General features: G+C 51.4%; 1 protein-coding gene across 1 annotated transcript in view; it reads left to right on the top strand.

Moving 5' to 3' along the window:
- Nucleotides 1-20,312, top strand: part of LOC122547501 (IgGFc-binding protein-like) — a 159,684-nt gene that overhangs the window by 116,720 nt on the left and 22,652 nt on the right. Inside the window, 5 exon segments of the mRNA XM_087980826.1 lie at nt 4,155-4,753; nt 7,518-8,085; nt 9,434-9,633; nt 14,349-14,729; nt 16,095-16,381. Of these exon segments, the coding sequence (XP_087836952.1) occupies nt 4,155-4,753; nt 7,518-8,085; nt 9,434-9,633; nt 14,349-14,729; nt 16,095-16,381 (2,035 nt within the window).

The raw sequence follows: 20,312 nt of genomic DNA, 5'->3' as shown, positions 1-20,312 counted from the left end.
TTCCGGAACTCAATCCCGCTATTAATAAAGGCAAAACACTGTATGCCTTCTTAACAACCCTGTCAATCTGGGTGGCAACTTCCAGGGATCTGTGTACTTCTCTGCTCATCTGCACTCCCAAGAAACATACCATTAGCCCAGTACTTTGCATTCTGATTACTCCATCCAAAGTGTATCACCTCACACTTGTCCACATTAAACTCCATTTGCCACCTCTCAGCCCAGCTCTGCATCCTATCCATGTCTCTCTGCAACCTACTACATCCTTCATCACTATCCACAACTCCACCGACCTTGGTGTCGTCCGCAAATTTACTAACCCACCCTTCTAAGCCCTCATCCAGGTCATTTATAAAGATGACGAATAGCAGTGGAACCAATACTGACCCTTGCGGTATATCGCTAGTAACTGGACACCAAGATGAACATGTTCCATTAACTACAACCCTCTGTTTTCTTTCAGCAAGCCAATTACTGATCCAAACTGCTATGTATCCCACAATCCCATTCCTCCACATTTTGTATTATAGCCTACTGTGGGGAACCTTATCGAACGCCTTGCACCACATCCATATACGCCACATCAACCGGTTTACTCTCATCGACCTGTTTGGTCACTTTGTCAAAAAACTCAATAAGATTCGTTAGGCACGACCTACCCTTCACAAAACTGTGCTGACTGTCCCTGATCAGATTAATCTTTTCTCGATGGTTATAAATCCTATCTCTTATAACCTTTTCCAACACTTTACCAACAACTGAAGTGAGACTCACTGGTCTGTAATTACCAGGGCTGTCTCTACTACCCTTTTTGAACAAGGGAACCCATTTGCTATCCTCCAGTCCTCAGGCACTATTCCTGTAGACAATGATGATTTGAAGATCAATGCCAAAGGCTCGGCAATCTATTCACTTGCTTCCCAGAGGATCCTCGGATAGATCCCATCCGGCCCTGGGGACTTGTCTATTTTCACTCTCTGCAGTGTTTCTAATACCTCTTCCTTGTGAACCTCAATCTCTTCTAGTCTTGATGCAAGTATCTCTGTATCTTCCTCGCCAACATTTTCATTTTCTATAGTGAACGCTGTCGAAAAATATTTATTTAGTGCTTCCCCTATCTCCTCTGACTCCACTCACAACTTCCCACTATTATCCTTGATTGGCCCTAATTTAACTCTCGTCATTCCTTTATTCCTGACATACCTATGGAAAGACTTAGGGTTAACCCTGATCCTATCCACCAACAACTACTCATGTCCCCTCCTGGCTCTTCTGAGCTCTCCTTTTAGGTCTTTCCTGACTTCCTTGTAACCCTCAAGCTCCCTAACTGAGCTTTCACATTTTGTCCGAACATCAGCCGCCTTCTTCTTCTTGACCAGGGATTCCACTTCCTCAGTAAACCACGGCTCACGCGTTCTATATCTTCCTCCCTGCCTGACAGGTACATACTTATCTAGGACACACAGGAGCTTTTCCTTGATGTACACGTTAGGGTGGGTTAGCCATGGGAAATTGTCCCATAATGTCCAGGGATGTGTAGGTTAGGGTGGATTGGCCATGGGAAATTGTCCCATAGTGTCTAGGGATGTGTAGGTTAGGGTGGATTAGCCATGGGAAATTGTCCCATAGTGTCCAGGGATGTGCAGGTTTTGGTGGATTGGCCATAGGAAATTGTCCCAAAGTGTCTAGGGATGTGCAGGTTAGGGGGAATTGGCCATGGGAAATTGTCCCATAGTGTCCAGGGATGTTTAGGTTAGGGTGGATTGGCCATGGGAAATTGTTCCATAGTGTCCAGGGATGTGCAGGTTAGGGTGGGTTGGCCATGGGAAATTGTCCCGTAGTGCCCAGGGATGTGCAGGTTAGGGTGAATTGGCCTTGGGAAATTGTCCCATAGTGCCCAGGGATGTGCAGGTTAGGGTGGATTGGCCATGCTAAATTGTCCCATAGTGCCCAGGGATGTGCAGGTTAGGGTGGATTGGCCATGGGAAATTGTCCCATAGTGCCCAGGGATGTGCAGGTTAGGGTGGATGGCCATGGGAAATTGTCCCATAGTGCCCAGGGATGTACAGGTTAGGGTCGATTGGACATGGGAAATTGTCCCATCGTGTCCAGTGATGTGTAGGTTCGGGTGAATTGGCCGTGCTAATTTACCCACAGTGTTAGGTTACACAAGTCAGGGGGAAATGGGTCTGGGTGGGTTACTCTTCAGAGGGTAGGTGTGGAATTGTTGGGCCAAAGGGCCTGTTTCCATACTGCAGGGAATCTAATCAAACTAACCTTCCACCCATTGACCCCTCCCACCCCAGATATGCTCTCCCGTCGGACAAAGATACAAAAGCTTAAACAAAGGGTGAATCGAAAGAGGTTCTTTAAGTCCATTAAAAGGAAAAGAATAACTAGGGAGAGAATAGGCCCCTCAAGCACCAAAGTGGACACGTCTGTGTCGAAGAACAGGAGATGCGTGAGGTCCTCATTCAATCTTTCTCCAGTGTCTTTACTGTAGAGAAAGACATGAGGAGTTAGAAACTTGGGGAAGGTTGTGGTGATACCTTGGGGCCTGTCCATATCACAGTAGAGATGGTGTCGGATGTATTAGAGTGTATGAAGGTGGATAAATCTCCTGGTCCTGACCAGCTACATCCATGAACATTGCAAGAGGCTGGAGAAGAAATTGTCGGGTTCTCTGGCTGATATTTTTGCCTCATCGTCAGCCACGGGTGAGGCCATGGAAGGCTGGAAGGTAGCGAATGTTGTGCCGTTATTCAAGAAGGGCTGCAAAGAAAATCCTGGGAACAATGGAGCAGTTATCCTAACATCTGTGTTGGGTAAGAAACTTGGGAAGATTCTGAGGGATCAGATATGCCTCCATTTGGAAAAATAGGGTCGGGTGAGGAGTAGTCAGCATGGTGTTGTGAGTGGGAGGTCATGCCTCACAAATGTGTTGGAGTTCTTTGATGAAGTGACCAGGAAGGTTGATGAGGGCAGGGTGGTAAATGTAGTGTATATGGATTTCAGTAAGGCCTGTAATAAGGTTTCTGAGTTATCGGGCGAGGTTGGACAAGCTGGGATTCTTTTCATTTGAGTGTGGGAGACTGACGGGGTGATCTTGTAGAAGTGTATAAGGTCATGATTGGCACTGAGAGGGTGAATGCGCTCAGTTTTTTTTCCCAGCATCAGGGAATCAAGGACTAGAGGGTGTCAGTTTCTGATGAGGGGGGAAAGGATAAAAGGGAACCTGAGGGGTAACTTTTTCACACAGAGGGTGGTACGCACATGGAATGAGCTGCCAGTGGAAGTGTTTGTGGCTTGTACATTAACAACATATAATGGTGACTGAGGTACATAGGAAATGATACATCAAATCACAAATGAAAGAAAACATCTTGCAATCGTACAATAGAGCCACTGATATCTGCTCTGTGTTTCCTGTTAACCAGCCAATCACTAACCCATTCCAATATTAAAAACCACACAACACCAGGTTATAGTCCAACAGGTTTAATTGGAAGCACACTAGCTTTCGGAGCGACAATCACCTGATGAAGGAGCGACGCTCCGAAAGCTAGTGTGCTTCCAATTAAACCTGTTGGACTATAACCCGGATTCCTGAAGAAGGGCTTATGCCCGAAACGTCGATTCTCCTGCTCCTTGGATGCTGCCTGACCTGCTGCGCTTTTCCAGCAACACATTTTCAGCTATTACCCGGTGTTGTATGATTTTTAACTTTGTACAAACCAGTCCAACAACAGCATCTCCAAACCATTCCAATATGTTACCCACTACAGTGTCAGCTTTATTTTCCCACAACCATCTTTGTTGTAACTGTCGATCGAACACTTTCTGGAATCTAAGTACAGGATCAGAGTCATAGATTTGCTGAAGACAGCTTTACCAAGCAGTGACCGGTCAGAATAGAGCAGTGTGACCTGATGGAACCTGAGCATTCTGCTCAGTACAGTCCATCCCATCCTGTCGGTTAGTGACAGGTCATTGGGATAAGGATTGTCTCTGTGTTCAACGACAGACAGTGAAACTGAACAGAGCAATGGATTGCTGCTTCCAATGGTTTCCCATCTAGGCACATTGTGGGGAAAGATTTCCCTTTTGGATCACTGACTGTAATTCCCCTTACACCGTGTCATTTTGTGTTTCAGAGATGCAGTGTCCACCACACAGTCACTACCAGACCTGCACTAGCGCCTGCCCAGCCACTTGCACTGATCCTAACGTGCTGTTGTTTTGCAATGAGCCGTGCGTGGAGGGCTGCAAGTGTGACCCGGGTTACTTCCTGAGCGGAGGTGTGTGTGTGACCTCCGCTGAGTGTGGCTGCTCCTTCCAAGGTCGTTACTACAGCAAAGGTGAGAGTGTCATCCTGACTGAGAGCTGCAGTCAGAAATGTAGCTGCCTCAACGCCAGTGTTGGCATCAGCTGTTCCGCTTTCAGCTGTGGGCACCATGAAGATTGCCGCCTGGTGAACGGGGTACGGGGCTGCTACCCCAGAGCACGTGGCACCTGCTTCGCCTCCGGTGACCCCCATTACACCAGCTTTGACAGCAAGAGGTTTGATTTCCAAGGCTCTTGTAAATACACCTTCAGTAAGTCGTGTGGAGAGACCGGGAACCTGACCGCATTCAGTGTTGTTGTGGAGAACGATCATCGCGGATCCCAGGCTGTGACCTGGACACGTCTGGTTGAAGTTCAGGTGTATGGCCATCGGATCCAGGTGTCGAGGAGTCAAACGGGCAGCGTGCAGGTAAACACCAGGACAATGAGAGGAATTGACGCTGACAGCACAGAGAGAGGATGTTCGGCCCATCGTGGGTATCAGAGGGATTGTGTGGATCCTGAATGCCAGGGAATCACATTCCCAATTTCAGTCTCCCAGAGGTGTGCTCTCCAGACTCCCCTTTAACCAACATGTACCCCCATACTGACCGTGGGGTTTGTAACCCTCCCTCCTGTATTGAGTCTCAATGACCCTCTGGCTCATTCATTATTCTGCTACAGGGAGTGTTAGAATCCCCAAAAACAGAAAGAGGCCGTTCTGCCCATTGAGTGCGCACTGACCCTGGGAAAGGCATCCCACCCTGATCCATTGTGCCACAACACAATCCCAATAACCCTGCATCTTTCATCGCGAAAACACCTGGCCTCAAATCACTGGACACTACGGGACAATTTCCCACGACCAATTCACCCTAACCTGGATGTTCCTGGGCTCTATGGGACAATTTCCAACAGTCAATTCACCCTAACCTGCATGTTCCTGGGCACTATGGGACAATTTCCCACGGTCAATCCACCCTAACCTGCACATCCCTGGACACTACGGGACAATTTCCCACGGCCAATTCACCCTAACCTGCATGTTCCAGCGCACTATGGGACAATTTCCCACGGTCAATCCACCCTAACCTGCATGTCCCTGGACACTACGGGACACTTTCCCACGGCCAATTGACCCTAACCTGCATGTCCCTGGGCACTATGGGACAATTTCCCACAGTCAATTCACCCTAACCTGCACATCCCTGGACACTACGGGACAATTTCCCACGGTCAATTCACCCTAACCTGCATGTTCCAGCGCACTATGGGACAATTTCCCACGGTCAATTCACCCTAACCTGCATGTCCCTGGGCACTATGGGACAATTTTCCACGGCCAATACACCCTAATCTGCATGTCCCTGGACACTACGGGATAATTTCCCACGGCCAATTCACCCTAACATGCATGTTCCTGGACACTATAGGACAATTTCCCACGGCCAATTCACCCTAACCAAGCCACATAAAGTCAGTGGCTACAAGAGCATGTCAGAGGATGGGAATCCTGCAGCGAGTAACTCCCTTGCGAACCCCCCAAAAACCTGTCCCACTGTCGACAAGGCACAAGGCAGGAGGGTGAGGGAATACTCCACTCTTGCCCTGAATGGTGGCAGCTCAAACTACACTCAAGAAGGACAAAGCAGCCCCCGCTGGATTATCGCCACATCCACAAACATCCCCTCCCCCCCCACCGACCCTCAGTAACAGCAGTGTGTACAATCCCCTCCCTCCCCCCACCGACCCTCAGTAACAGCAGTGTGTACCATCCCCTCCCTCCCCCCACACCGACGCTCCGTAACAGCAGTGTGTACCATCCCCTCCCTCCCCCCACCGACCCTCAGTAACAGCAGTGTGTACCATCCCCTCCCTCCCCCCCACCGACCCTCAGTAACAGCAGTGTGTACCATCCCCCCCCTCCCCCACCGACCCTCAGTAACAGCAGTGTGTACCATCCCCCCCCTCCCCCCACCGACCCTCAGTAACAGCAGTGTGTACCATCCCCTCCATCCCCCCACCGACGCTCAGTAACAGCAGTGTGTACCATCCCCTCCCTCCCCCCACCGACCCTCAGTAACAGCAGTGTGTACCATCCCCTCCCTCCCCCCCACCGACCCTCAGTAACAGCAGTGTGTACCATCCCCTCCATCCACCACCGACGCTCAGTAACAGCAGTGTGTACCATCCCCTCCCTCCCCCCACTGACCCTCAGTAACAGCAGTGTGTACCATCCCCTCCCTCCCCCCCCCACCGACCCTCAGTAACAGCAGTGTGTACCATCCCCGCCCTCCCCCCACCGACCCTCAGTAACAGCAGTGTGTACCATCCCCTCCCACCCCCCACCGACCCTCAGTAACAGCAGTGTGTACCATCCCCTCCCCCCCCCCACCGACCCTCAGTAACAGCAGTGTGTACCATCCCCTCCATCCCCCCACTGACCCTCAGTAACAGCAGTGTGTACCATCCCCTCCCTCCCCCCCCCACCGACCCTCAGTAACAGCAGTGTGTACCATCCCCGCCCTCCCCCCACCGACCCTCAGTAACAGCAGTGTGTACCAGCTACAAGATGCACTGCAGAAACTCACCAAAGACCCTCAGGCAGCACCTTCCAAGCCCACGGCCACTTCCATCTAGAAGGACAAGGGGCAGCAGGTACATGGGAACACCCCCCCCCCCGCAAGTTCCCCTCCGAGCCCCTCACCGTCCCGACTTGGAAATATATCAGCCATTCCTTCCAGGGTCAGAATCCTGGGATTCCCTCCCTCAGGGACATTGTGGGTCTACCCGACAGCACATGGACTGCAGCGGGTCAAGAAGGCAGCTCACCCCCACCTTCTCAAGGGGGCAACTAAGGACGGGGCAATAAATGCTGGGCCCAGCCAGTGACCCCCCACATCCAGTGTATGAATGAAAAGAAAGCACACATTGAGGCACATTCCTGACAGCGACATTGAAGGTTTTGATGAAAGAGCGGTCCTGATTTTCCCTGATGTATCGGGAGGGTGTCACTGCGGTTTGGAGAAATGGGTCCCCGGTGGAGGTGTTCCAGGAAGGGCAGAGTTCCGGGGGGATCCGAGAGCCATTTCTCCTGTTCCTGAGGGAGGGATATTGGGGGGAGGTGACAGTGATTTGTTGCTGTGTCCCCCCTATATCTGTCACAAGTCCAGCTTGTGTTTCTCTGTCGCCAGGTAAACGGAGAGAGTGTCAATTTGCCAGTGCGTTTAGAATCCGGGAAAGTCGATCTTTTCCATAGCGGATCAGCGGCGGTGCTGGAGACGGAGTTTGGGCTCCGAGTGTCCTACGACTGGAGCCATTATGTGGTGGTGATGGTTCCCAGCCTGTATTCGGGCTCACTGTGCGGACTGTGTGGAAACTTCAACGGAGAGCCGGCAGACGATTTTGTGTCTCCCAACGGCACGGCGCTGTCTACAGCAGCAGTGTTCGGGAACAGCTGGAAAATCTCCGATCCCGAGGCGGTGTGCTCGGACGATCCGGGCTCGGTGATTGTGTGCAGTGACTCTGACCGCCGTCTCTTGAGCTCCGAAAGTTACTGTGGTGTTCTGAGCAACGTCAGTGGGCCATTCCACCAGTGCCATTCGGTGCTGAGCCCGATGGCTGCCCAGGAAAACTGCATCTTTGATCTGTGCGCCGTGGGAGTGAGCGGGGAGCTGCTGTGTCAGGCGATTGGATCGTACGCAGCAGAGTGTCAGAGACGGGGAGTGATGACCGGGGATTGGAGAAATGTCACTGGCTGCGGTAAGGACCAAAGCTGTAGCTTTTACAGGAAGCCAGAGTATTATCCAAACGGTGATAGATTGGGATGAGTGGAAATGCAATGAGATCTCAGTGTTCTTGTGACTGAGACTGAGCGTGCTGGGGCAGCAGGAGATGTGGAAAGCGAGAGATCTGTTGTCCTTCATAATGGGAGGAGTTGAATGCAGGAGCAGGGATGTGTTGCTGCGATTACACAGGACCTTGGTGAGACTGTGTGTGCAGTAGAGGGCTCCCTGTTTCTGAGGAAGGATTTGCTGGTGTTGGATGGAGTGCAGTGAATGTTTCCCAGACTGGTTCCTGGGATGCCAGGACACATGTCCGAAGAGGGGCTGGATTGGTTAGTTTGATGTTCACTGGAGTTTCCATGGATGGGGAGGTGACATCACAGAAATCTACAAAGCACTAATGGAATGGATCAGGGTAGGTGCATGAAGGATGTTCCTGATAATCAGGGAGTTTGGAACCAGGGATCCATTTATTCACTCTGGACAACCCCCAGTATTTGTTGCTCATTCCTAATTACCCCCCAGTGTAGTTAAGACTCACATGTTGGCCAGACCAGGTAAGGATAGCAGTTTCCTTCCCTCAAGAACCAGATCTGTTTTCCAACAATTGGTGCTGGACTCATGGTTATTGTTTGGCTCTGAATTCAAGATCCTTCTTTGAATTCAAATTCCACCATCTGTCGTGACAGGATTTGAACCTGGGTCCCCAGGACATTATCTGGGTCTCTGGATTAATAGTCTCAGGATAATGACAATGGGCCGTTGACTCCCCACAGTTTAAAGCTATGGGGTAGGCCATTTAGAACTGGACTAAGGAGATAAGTCTTCACCCAGTGACTGGACAGCCGGTGGACACAGAAAATGTTTGAGGCCAAACCACTGAATGTTTTTTCAAGAAGGTGTTAGATGTAGTTCTTCAGGCTGAAGGGATCAAAGGCGAGAAAGTGAGAGCAAGGGACTGAGTTGAATAACTAGCCAAGATTGAATGGTGAAGGAAGGGCCGAATGGCCTACTCGTGCTCCTATTTTCTGTGTCAGGTTGAGGGGTGAAGGGGATGGTCAGGGATGGACAGTTGGAGGTTATACTATAACCACAGTGGGAGTGATAAGATGGAGGTGAGTTTCTCACTCTTTTTGAGGATACCAGTGGGTTCCATTGTTGATATCGTTGAGATGATGAGGGAGTGATGTCGGGAGTGGATTCCTTCACAGTGTTGTTGGCAGAGCTCTCTCTCTCTCTCTCTCTCTTTTTCTCTCTCTCTCTCTCTCACTTTCTCTGAGAGTTTCCCATTTTAGCTCCCAATTACCCCTTCCCTTTCTCCTCAGGTATACAGTGCCCAGAAAACAGTCACTTTGAGGTGTGCGGAAACCCGTGTGAGGGAAACTGTGCAAATATCTCCGTGGGATCGTCCTGTGCTCAGGAGTGTGCTGAAGGATGTTTCTGTGACCGTGGTTACTTGAGAAGTGGGGACAGTTGTGTTCCTTCAGAGCAGTGTGGTTGTACCCATGATGGGGTGTACATGAAGGTGGGTCCATGGAGGGGCTGCGATGGCCAGGTTTGGGAGTGGGGCTTTAGGAAGGGCTGGATCAGGAGTGGGAGGATTGACGTGGTGGGGTTGGGAGTGGGGTAGTTGGGGTGGATAGGGTTGGAAGACAGGGAATTGGGAATGGGGGTGCTGAAGAGGATGAGGATGGGAGTGGGGGTTTTGTGGAGGTAGGGGAAGTGGGGGAGAGCAGGGTTGGAAGATGGAGCATTGGGAATGCGGGGTTTTGGGGAGGGCAGGGTTGGAGGATGGGGCGTTGGGTGTGGGGGTGTTGTGGTGCCTTAGGAATGGAGGGGTTGGGGAGGAGGGGTTGGAGGATGGGGGTGTTGGGAGTGGGGGCGTGTTGGGGAGGGCAGTGTTGGAGGATGGGGTGTTGGGAATGAGGGAGTTGGAGAATGCAGGGTTGGAGGATGGGGCAATGGGAGTGGGGGTGGTTGGGGGGGCAGGGTTGGAGGATGGGGCATTGGGAGTGGGGGTAGTTGGGGGGCAAGGGTTGGAGGATGGGGCATTGGGAATGGGGGTAGTTGGGGGCAGATTTGGAGGATAGAGTGTTAGGAGTGGAGGGGTTGGGGAGGGTAGGAGTGAGAGTGGAGGGTTGGAGAATGCAGGCTTAGAGGATGGGCTGTTGGGAATGGAAGGGTTGGAGAAGAGGGGTTGGAGGATGGGGACATTGAGAGTGGGGGAGTTGGAGCATGGAGGTTTGGAGGCTGGGGTGTTGGGAGTGGAGGGATTGGGGAGTGGAGGGTTGGAGCATGGGGTGTTGGGAATGGAGGGGTTGGAGAGAAGGGGTTGGAGGATGGGGGCATTGAGAGTGGGGGAGTTGGAGAATGCAGGTTTGGAGGCTGGGGTGTTGGGAATGGAGGGGTTGGGGAAGGCAGGATTGGAGGATGGGGAAGTTGGGAAGAGTAGGGATGGGAGTTGGGAGTGGGGGTGTTGGGAGTTGGGGGTTGGGAGGGGGTGTGTTGGGGAGGGAAGGTTTGGAGGATGAGGGGGGAAATGAGATCAAGGTGGCTTGGACGCCACCCAGAGTTGGTGAATGGACATTGAAAATAGGTCATTCAGCCCTTTGACCCTGCTCCTATAATCACTAAGGTTGTGACTGATCCATTTGAGAATCCAATCCTGCATTTCCATCTCCCCTTCCTCGATTGCCCTTCAATCCCTGCCCCACAATAATCTATCAACCTCAAAAATGCTCATGACATCTCTATCCACTGCTTTCTGAGGTGGAGAGCTCCGAAGACTCATAACCCTGACAGCAAGAAAACAAAAATGTTCTCTGGGATATTTTCAGATCAGCCTATTCAGAAATGTTATAATGTGCCTCGGGAACAGGTGGGACTTGAACCCAGCTCTTCAAGCGCAGAGGAAAGGACATTACTACTGCACCACTTCTTGTCACTCACCTGACTGTAAATTTTAACAGTGCCCCTTCCTCAGTAGCTGTAATTGAACTCATCTCCCCCACCCTCCCCGCCAACCTCTCCCAATTACCACAACCTGCATCCACCTATCTCCTTCCCACCTCCCTTTCCCCCAGCTGGACCCCTACTCCCTGATATATCTCTCACTGCCTTCCCCCTCCACATTCCCGATGAAGGGGTTTATGCCCGAAACGTTGACTTCCCTTCCCCTCGAATGCTGCATAACCTGCGATGCATTTCCAGCCCCAACTCTGACTCACCTTCTCCCCTCTAGTCCTGGGCTGACCCACACCCAGGGAACATCCTTCCCATATTCACCTTGTCCAGGCTTTCCAACCCCAGGGGAGCAGGCCCAGTCTGTCCCTCCCGAGATAATCTACTCTATTCCAGGAACCAATCCAGCAATCCTCATTTTCATAGAATCCCTCCAGTGAGGAAACAGTCTCTTTCGGCCCAACCAGTCCACACTGACCCTCCAAAGAGTAGCCCATCCAGACCGCTACCCTACTGCTCTACACTTACCCCTGACGAATCCACCCTGACGTGCACATCCCTGGACACTATAGGACAATTTCCCATGGCCAATCCACCCTAACCTGCACATCCCTGGGCACCATGGGACAATTTCCCCACGGTCAATCCACCCTAACCTGCACATCCCTGGACACTATGGGACAATATCCCACAGCCAATCCACCCTAACCTGCACATCCCTGGACAATATGGGACAATTTCCCATGGCCAATCCACCCTAACCTGCACATCCCAGGGCACTATGGGACAATATCCCACAGCCAATCCACCCTAACCTGCACATCCCTGGACACTATGGGACAATTTAGCATGGCCAATCCACCCTAACCTGCACATCCCTGGGCACTATGGGACAATTTAGCATGGCCAATCCACCCTAACCTACACATCCCTGGACACTATGGGACAATTTAGCATGGCCAATCCACCCTAACCTGCACATCTCTGGACACTATGGGACAATTTAGCATGGCCAATCCACCCTAACCTGCACATCCCTGGGCACTATGGGACAATTTAGCATGGCCAATCCACCCTAACCTGCACATCCCTGGGCACTATGGGACAATTTAGCATGGCCAATCCACCCTAACCTGCACATCTCTGGACACGATGGGACAATTTAGCATGGCCAATCCACCCTAACCTGCACATCCCTGGGCACTATGGGACAATTTAGCATGGCCAATCCACCCTAACCTACACATCCCTGGACACTATGGGACAATTTAGCATGGCCAATCCACCCTAACCTGCACATCCCTGGGCACTATGGGACAATTTAGCATGGCCAATCCACCCTAACCTGCACATCCCTGGGCACTATGGGACAATTTAGCATGGCCAATCCACCCTAACCTGCACATCCCTGGGCACTATGGGACAATTTAGCATGGCCAATCCACCCTAACCTGCACATCCCTGGGCACTATGGGACAATTTAGCATGGCCAATCCACCCTAACCTGCACATCCTTGGGCACTATGTGACAATTTAGCACGGCCAATCCACCCTAACCTGCACATCCCTGGACACTATGGGACAATTTAGCATGGCCAATCCACCCTAACCTGCACATCCCTGGGCACTATGGGACAATTTAGCATGGCCAATCCACCCTAACCTGCACATCCCTGGGCACCATGGGACAATTTCCCCACGGTCAATCCACCCTAACCTGCACATCCCTGGACACTATGGGACAATATCCCACAGCCAATCCACCCTAACCTGCACATCCCTGGACAATATGGGACAATTTCCCATGGCCAATCCACCCTAACCTGCACATCCCAGGGCACTATGGGACAATATCCCACAGCCAATCCACCCTAACCTGCACATCCCTGGACACTATGGGACAATTTAGCATGGCCAATCCACCCTAACCTGCACATCCCTGGGCACTATGGGACAATTTAGCATGGCCAATCCACCCTAACCTACACATCCCTGGACACTATGGGACAATTTAGCATGGCCAATCCACCCTAACCTGCACATCTCTGGACACTATGGGACAATTTAGCATGGCCAATCCACCCTAACCTGCACATCCCTGGGCACTATGGGACAATTTAGCATGGCCAATCCACCCTAACCTGCACATCCCTGGGCACTATGGGACAATTTAGCATGGCCAATCCACCCTAACCTGCACATCTCTGGACACGATGGGACAATTTAGCATGGCCAATCCACCCTAACCTGCACATCCCTGGGCACTATGGGACAATTTAGCATGGCCAATCCACCCTAACCTACACATCCCTGGACACTATGGGACAATTTAGCATGGCCAATCCACCCTAACCTGCACATCCCTGGGCACTATGGGACAATTTAGCATGGCCAATCCACCCTAACCTGCACATCCCTGGGCACTATGGGACAATTTAGCATGGCCAATCCACCCTAACCTGCACATCCCTGGGCATTATGGGACAATTTAGCATGGCCAATCCACCCTAACCTGCACATCCCTGGGCACTATGGGACAATTTAGCATGGCCAATCCACCCTAACCTGCACATCCTTGGGCACTATGTGACAATTTAGCACGGCCAATCCACCCTAACCTGCACATCCCTGGACACTATGGGACAATTTAGCATGGCCAATCCACCCTAACCTGCACATCCCTGGGCACTATGGGACAATTTAGCATGGCCAATCCACCCTAACCTGCACATCCCTGGGCACTATGGGACAATTTAGCATGGCCAATCCACCCTAACCTGCACATCCCTGGGCACTATGGGACAATTTAGCATGGCCAATCCACCCTAACCTGCACATCCCTGGGCACTATGTGACAATTTAGCATGGCCAATCCACCCTAACCTGCACATCCCTGGGCACTATGGGACAATTTAGCATGGCCAATCCACCCTAACCTGCACATCCCTGGGCACTATGGGTCAATTTCCCATGGCCAATCCAACCTAACCTGCACATCCCTGGGCACTATGGGAAAATTTAGCATGGCCAATCCACCCTAACCTGCACATCCCTTGGACTGTGGGAGGAAATCGGAGCACACAGAGGAAACCCACGCAGACACGGGGCAAACATGCAAACTCCACAGTCACCGGAGAGTGGGATTGAACCTGAGTCCCTGGCGCTGGGAGGCAGCAGTGCTAACCACTGAGCCACCATGCCGCCCAACATATGTCCACCTTTCCGCTTCAGTAAGGGGACCAACGAGACTGTGTTTGTGATGGTGCCATTTCCTTGCAGATAGAGGAGGTCAGGCTGACAGCTGACTGCAGCTCCCGATGCCAGTGCCTGGCCAGGAACGAGGTGAGATGCGTTCCTGCAGGCTGCCGTCCAACAGAGCGATGCACTGTGAGGAGGGGGATCAGAGGCTGCCTCACCTCACTCAGCACATGCACCGTGAGCGGGGACCCTCACTACCTCAGCTTTGACGACGCAGTGACTCACTTCCAGGGCACCTGCGACTACGATGTGGCCAAGGTCTGTAGCCGGTCCTCAGCAAACTGGTTCCGAGTGACGGCCGAGAACCAGCACCGACGAAACAACCTGGTGTCATTTGTATCCCGGGTACACGTCTACCTCCTGGGGGTTCACATTGCCATCGAGAGTGGCCGAGGGGTGCTGGTGAGTCTGCTTCCTGTTGGCAGTAATCAGTCGCATTCACGTTTTCTCAATCCAGTCTGGGAGAAGAGGAGATCGGGACGAGGTTTGACTGAGACGTTCACAAAGAGCAGGAGCAGGAGTCGGCCATGCAGTTCCGTTCATCATGATCGCCCCACCTCTTCCCCCCCCACCCTACATCCAAATCCTGAGTGACCTGACCACAACTGGCCGGGTCATCAAGAAAGAGAGAGAGAGACAGCTAGGAGGCCATTGGTCAATGAAGCAACTGAAACCACCCCCACCCCCCCCAACTCAGGGAATGGAGGGGCAGGGTCAGTGAGACTGTTTGACGGATATTTGGATGGTCATCTGAAGGGAAAATATGGGGAGGGCTGCAGCACCAAGGGCAGTCAATTGGCAAGTTAGACCCTGCAGGGGGTCAGCACAGAGATAAAGGCCAAGTGACCTCCTGCCACCTCTCGATGATCCTTTCATTCATGTGGCCACTCTCTGAGACACCTACCTTTATAGGTACCAATATATCAGAAGCTTCAGGTAATTAGTGCTCACAAAGGGACAGATGGTCTTGGCTGCAGTGGGTAGATATCTTCGAGGAGAAAGTGAGGACTGCAGATGCTGGAGATCAGAGCTGAAAATGTGTTACTGGAAAAGCGCAGCAGGTCAGGCAGCATCCAAGGAGCAGGAGAATCGACGTTTCGGGCATAAGCCCTTCTTCAGGAACCCAGGCTTATGCCCGAAACGTCGATTCTCCTGTTCCTTGGATGCTGCCTGACCTGCTGCGCTTCTTCAGCAACACATTTTCTGCAGTGGTAGTTAGCCTGGTCAAGTAGACTCTGTTTACAGAGTGAGGAAACGCATAGGGTAGAAGAGGTTTCCCAGGATGCTGCCTGGATTGAAGGGTATGAGCTATAAGGAGATGCTGGAAAAACTCAGGTTGTTTTCTCTGGAGTGGCGGAGGCTGGTGGGAGACTTGATAGAAGTTTATAAAATGATGAGATGCAGAGATAGGGTTGACAGTTAGAAATCGTTCTCCCTGAGCTGAAATGTCCAATACCAGAGGACACGCCATTAAGGTGAGAGGGGAAAGTTCAAAGGAGATGTGAGGGGCAAGGTTTTTACCCAGAGAGGGGTAGGAGTGTGGAACACGCTGACGGGGGGTGGAGGCAGATACAATGGGGGGGGGGGTTAAGGGGCTTTTAGACAAACGCATGGATATACACAGAATGGAGGGATATGGAGCAAGATCAGGCAGAAGGGTTTAATTTAATTTGGTGTCGTGTTCCAAACAGCATTGTGGGCCGAAAGGCCTGTTCCGGTGCTGTGCTGTTCGATGCTCATTGTCAACTGACCTGCTTGTCTTCCCAGGTGAATGACGCAGTCGTATCGTTGCCCCACGGTATTCAGGGCCTGGCCAGTGTCTCACAGTCGGATGGCTTCATTGTGGTTGACACAGTCACCAACGTGGAGGTGCATTATGATGGAAGGAGTACGGTGTTGGTAAAGGTGGGGCCGGAATATGCAAACAGACTGTGTGGGATGTGCGGGAATTTCAACGGGAACGTGACAGATGACAAGGTTCTGCCGAACGGACAGACGGCCAGGAGCGACGCGGAGTTTGGCAACTCCTGGAAAACGGAAAACAGCGATTTGGGGTAGAGTTTTCCAGGCTGCACAGTCAGACACACAGGCCATGCAGGATTTAAGAGAGAAATGATCACTCTGCCCCATCCTCTGAGCTGACCACTACTGTACCAACGGAATCAGGAATGGCTGGAAAAGCTCAGTGGGTCTGGCAGCATTTGTGGAGAGAGATCAGAGTTAATATTTTGGTTGGAGTGACCCTTCTGCGGAACACATGGTAGCTGGGAAAATGTTCTGATGCCCGAATTAACTCTGATTGCTCTCCACAGATGCTGGCCAGAACTGCAGAGATTTTCCAGCAGTTTCTGCTTTTGGAGTTAGGAAAATTTGGTTTTATGCAGATGGTAGTATTATGAAGTCAAAAGCATGCATGTTCACTTTAAAATAGAAAGTGTTTGCTGAATAGTGAAGTAAATTTAAATTGCAGGCTCAGCTGCCTGATGGAAAGGCTGGGAGATGGGCTGTTCCAAAATAGGTTCATGTAGCAAATGGCTGTTAAATGGATGCCTGAGCTTTGGTTGCTGTTCTGACAACAATCAAATTTAACCAATTAGTTTAAATTATGTCCAGGATACCAGAAACCAATGGAATTTGAAGTTTAATTTTCATATTTTTCATTTTTTTAATTTCCCCCATACCACCGCCTAACAGTGGTAGTGCTTACATTTTCCCCAGCACCCCATGGTGTGTGTGTGTGCAGGTGTGAGACACAGTGAGAGCCACAAGGTGTACAAATCTTTATTCATTTCCCACCACCAGGAAGAAAGGAAACATCTGAGTGGCCAGAGCCAAGCAGTGCCCTTCACATCAAAGGGCAATGCTGTGCGATCAAACAGTGAAGGGGAGGGCAGGGATTAAATCAAAATAGAGTTGGAGGGGGAAATAATGCACTCCACTCCCTGCGGCGCCCACCTCTCCCTGAACAACTCCAGGGAGTTGGTCGACACCGTGTGCTCCTTCTCCAGTGACACCCAGGCTCTAACGTAACCGCGGAAGAGGGGCAGGTGGAATTTGAATTTTATTGTTTTGACACCTGGAAACCAATCAAATCACAAGAGTCTAATATGTTATGGGGGGTATATAAACCTGGCGTTTTGAAAATTAGAGGGAGAGCAACTGCCAGTGTAAATCTTGCTCTCAAAGAAATTGAAAACCAGTCTCTACCAAAGGGACCTTTTCAAGTGAAATATACTCGCAGTAAGAGGAAAGCTCAGCAGTTGGAAGAGTAGTCTTGGGATTGAGTTAATGTAATGTTTAATAAGTGTGTCATTGGAACAGCATATTATTTTATAGCAGGCAAAAGTGGGGATTGCAGATGCTGGAAATCAGAGTCTAGATTAGAGTGGAGCTGGAAAAGCACGGCAGGTCAGGCAGCATCCGAGGAGCAGGAAAATCGATGTTTCGGGTAAAAGCCCTTCATCAGGCATTGTTATTAGATTAGATTAGATTACTTACAGTTTGGAAACAGGCCCTTCGGCCCAACCAGTCCACACCGCCCCGCCGAAGCGCAATCCACCCATACCCCTACATTTACCCCTTACCTAACACTACGGGCAATTTAGCATGGCCAATCCACCCTGACCTGCACATCTTTGGACTGTGAGAGGAAAACGGAGCACCTGGAGAAAACCCACGCAGACACGGGGAGAATGTGCAAACTCCACACAGTCAGTCGCCTGAGGCGGGAATTGAACCCGGGTCTCTGGCGCTGTGAGGCAGTAGTGCTAACCACTGTGCCACCCATAACAGTATTCTCTAACAGTGGGTAGTGTGTAATAGCAAACCATGTGATAACAAAGCCTGGAGAGTGGGGTTTGCAGTAAGGACATGGGAGAGCTCAAGTTCTAAAATTATTGACTCTGGAAAACTCCAGAGTCCACAACTGGGAAGTGAGGTGCTCTTCTTCCCGTTTGCACTGAGCTTCACTGGAGCACTGCAGACAGTGATGCTGTCCAGCGGAACACCGTGGGATATTAAAGTGTCAGACCGTGGGTCTTGTGTGAAGTGGTCACCCAGTCTACGCTCCATTTCCCCCCGTGTAGGGGAGATGACATTGTGAGCGTCTGTACCAACTGCATTCATGGCCACCAGATGGGGCTAAATTCAGAACCCCCCATACAGTGACTGCTCCCAGGATACTCAACAAATCCAGACCAAATACACCAGACCAGATACTCCAGACCAGATACTCCAGACCAGATACTCCAGAGCAGATACTCCAGACCAGATACTCCAGACTAGATACGCCAGACCAGATACTCCAGACCAGATACTCCAGACCAGATACTCCAGACCGGATACTCCAGACCAGATACTCCAGACCAGATACGCCAGACCAGATACTCCAGACCAGATACGCCAGACCAGATACTCCAGACCAGATACACCAGACCGGATACTCCAGACCAGATACTCCAGACCAGATACTCCAGACCGGATACTCCAGACCGGATACTCCAGACCAGATACTCCAGACCGGATACTCCAGACCGGATACTCCAGACCAGATACTCCAGACCGGATACTCCAGACCGGATACTCCAGACCAGATACTCCAGACCGGATACTCCAGACCAGATACTCCAGACCGGATACTCCAGACCGGATACTCCAGACCAGATACTCCAGACCGGATACTCCAGACCGGATACTCCAGACCAGATACTCCAGACCGGATACTCCAGACCAGATACTCCAGACCGGATACTCCAGACCGGATACTCCAGACCAGATACTCCAGACCAGATACTCCAGACCAGATACGCCAGACCAGATACTCCAGACAGGATACTCCAGACCAGATACTCCAGACCAGATACGCCAGACCAGATACTCCAGACCAGATACTCCAGACCGGATACTCCAGACCAGATACGCCAGATCGGATACGCCAGACCAGATACGCCAGACCAGATACTCCAGACCAGATACTCCAGACCGGATACTCCAGACCGGATACTCCAGACCAGATACACCAGACCAGATACTCCAGACCGGATACACCAGACCAGATACTCCAGACCAGATACTCCAGACCGGATACTCCAGACCGGATACTCCAGACCAGATACACCAGACCAGATACTCCAGACCGGATACTCCAGACCAGATACACCAGACCAGATACTCCAGACCGGATACACCAGACCAGATACTCCAGACCAGATACTCCAGACCGGATACTCCAGACCGGATACTCCAGACCAGATACACCAGACCAGATACTCCAGACCAGATACTCCAGACCGGATACACCAGACCGGATACTCCAGACCAGATACTCCAGACCAGATACACCAGACCAGATACTCCAGACCGGATACTCCAGACCGGATACTCCAGACCAGATACTCCAGACCGGATACTCCAGACCGGATACTCCAGACCGGATACTCCAGACCGGATACTCCAGACCAGATACTCCAGACAGGATACTCCAGACAGGATACTCCAGACCTGATACACCAGACCGGATACACCAGACCAGATACTCCAGACCGGATACTCCAGACCTGATACTCCAGACCGGATACACCATACCAGATACTCCAGACCGGATACTCCAGACCGGATACTCGAGACCGGATACTCCAGACCGTATACACCAGACCGGATACTCCAGACCGGATACTCGAGACCGGATACTCCAGACTGGATACACCAGACCAGATACTCCAGACCGGATACTCCAGACCAGATACTCCAGGACGGATACTCCAGACCGGATACTCCAGACCAGATACTCCAGACCGGATACACCAGACCAGATACTCCAGGACGGATACTCCAGACCGGATACTCCAGACCTGATACTCCAGACCGGATACTCCAGACCGGATACACCAGACCAGATACTCCAGGACGGATACTCCAGACCGGATACTCCAGACCAGATACTCCAGGACGGATACTCCAGACCGGATACTCCAGACCAGATACTCC

The sequence above is a fragment of the Chiloscyllium plagiosum genome, unplaced genomic scaffold (assembly GCF_037043375.1).
Source record: "Chiloscyllium plagiosum isolate Xiang-an unplaced genomic scaffold, Cpla_swu_hap1 HiC_scaffold_38, whole genome shotgun sequence".
NCBI classification, from domain to species: domain Eukaryota; kingdom Metazoa; phylum Chordata; class Chondrichthyes; order Orectolobiformes; family Hemiscylliidae; genus Chiloscyllium; species Chiloscyllium plagiosum.
The sequence above is the reverse complement of the archived record's forward strand: the minus strand, read 5'-3'. Positions and strand labels throughout refer to the sequence as shown.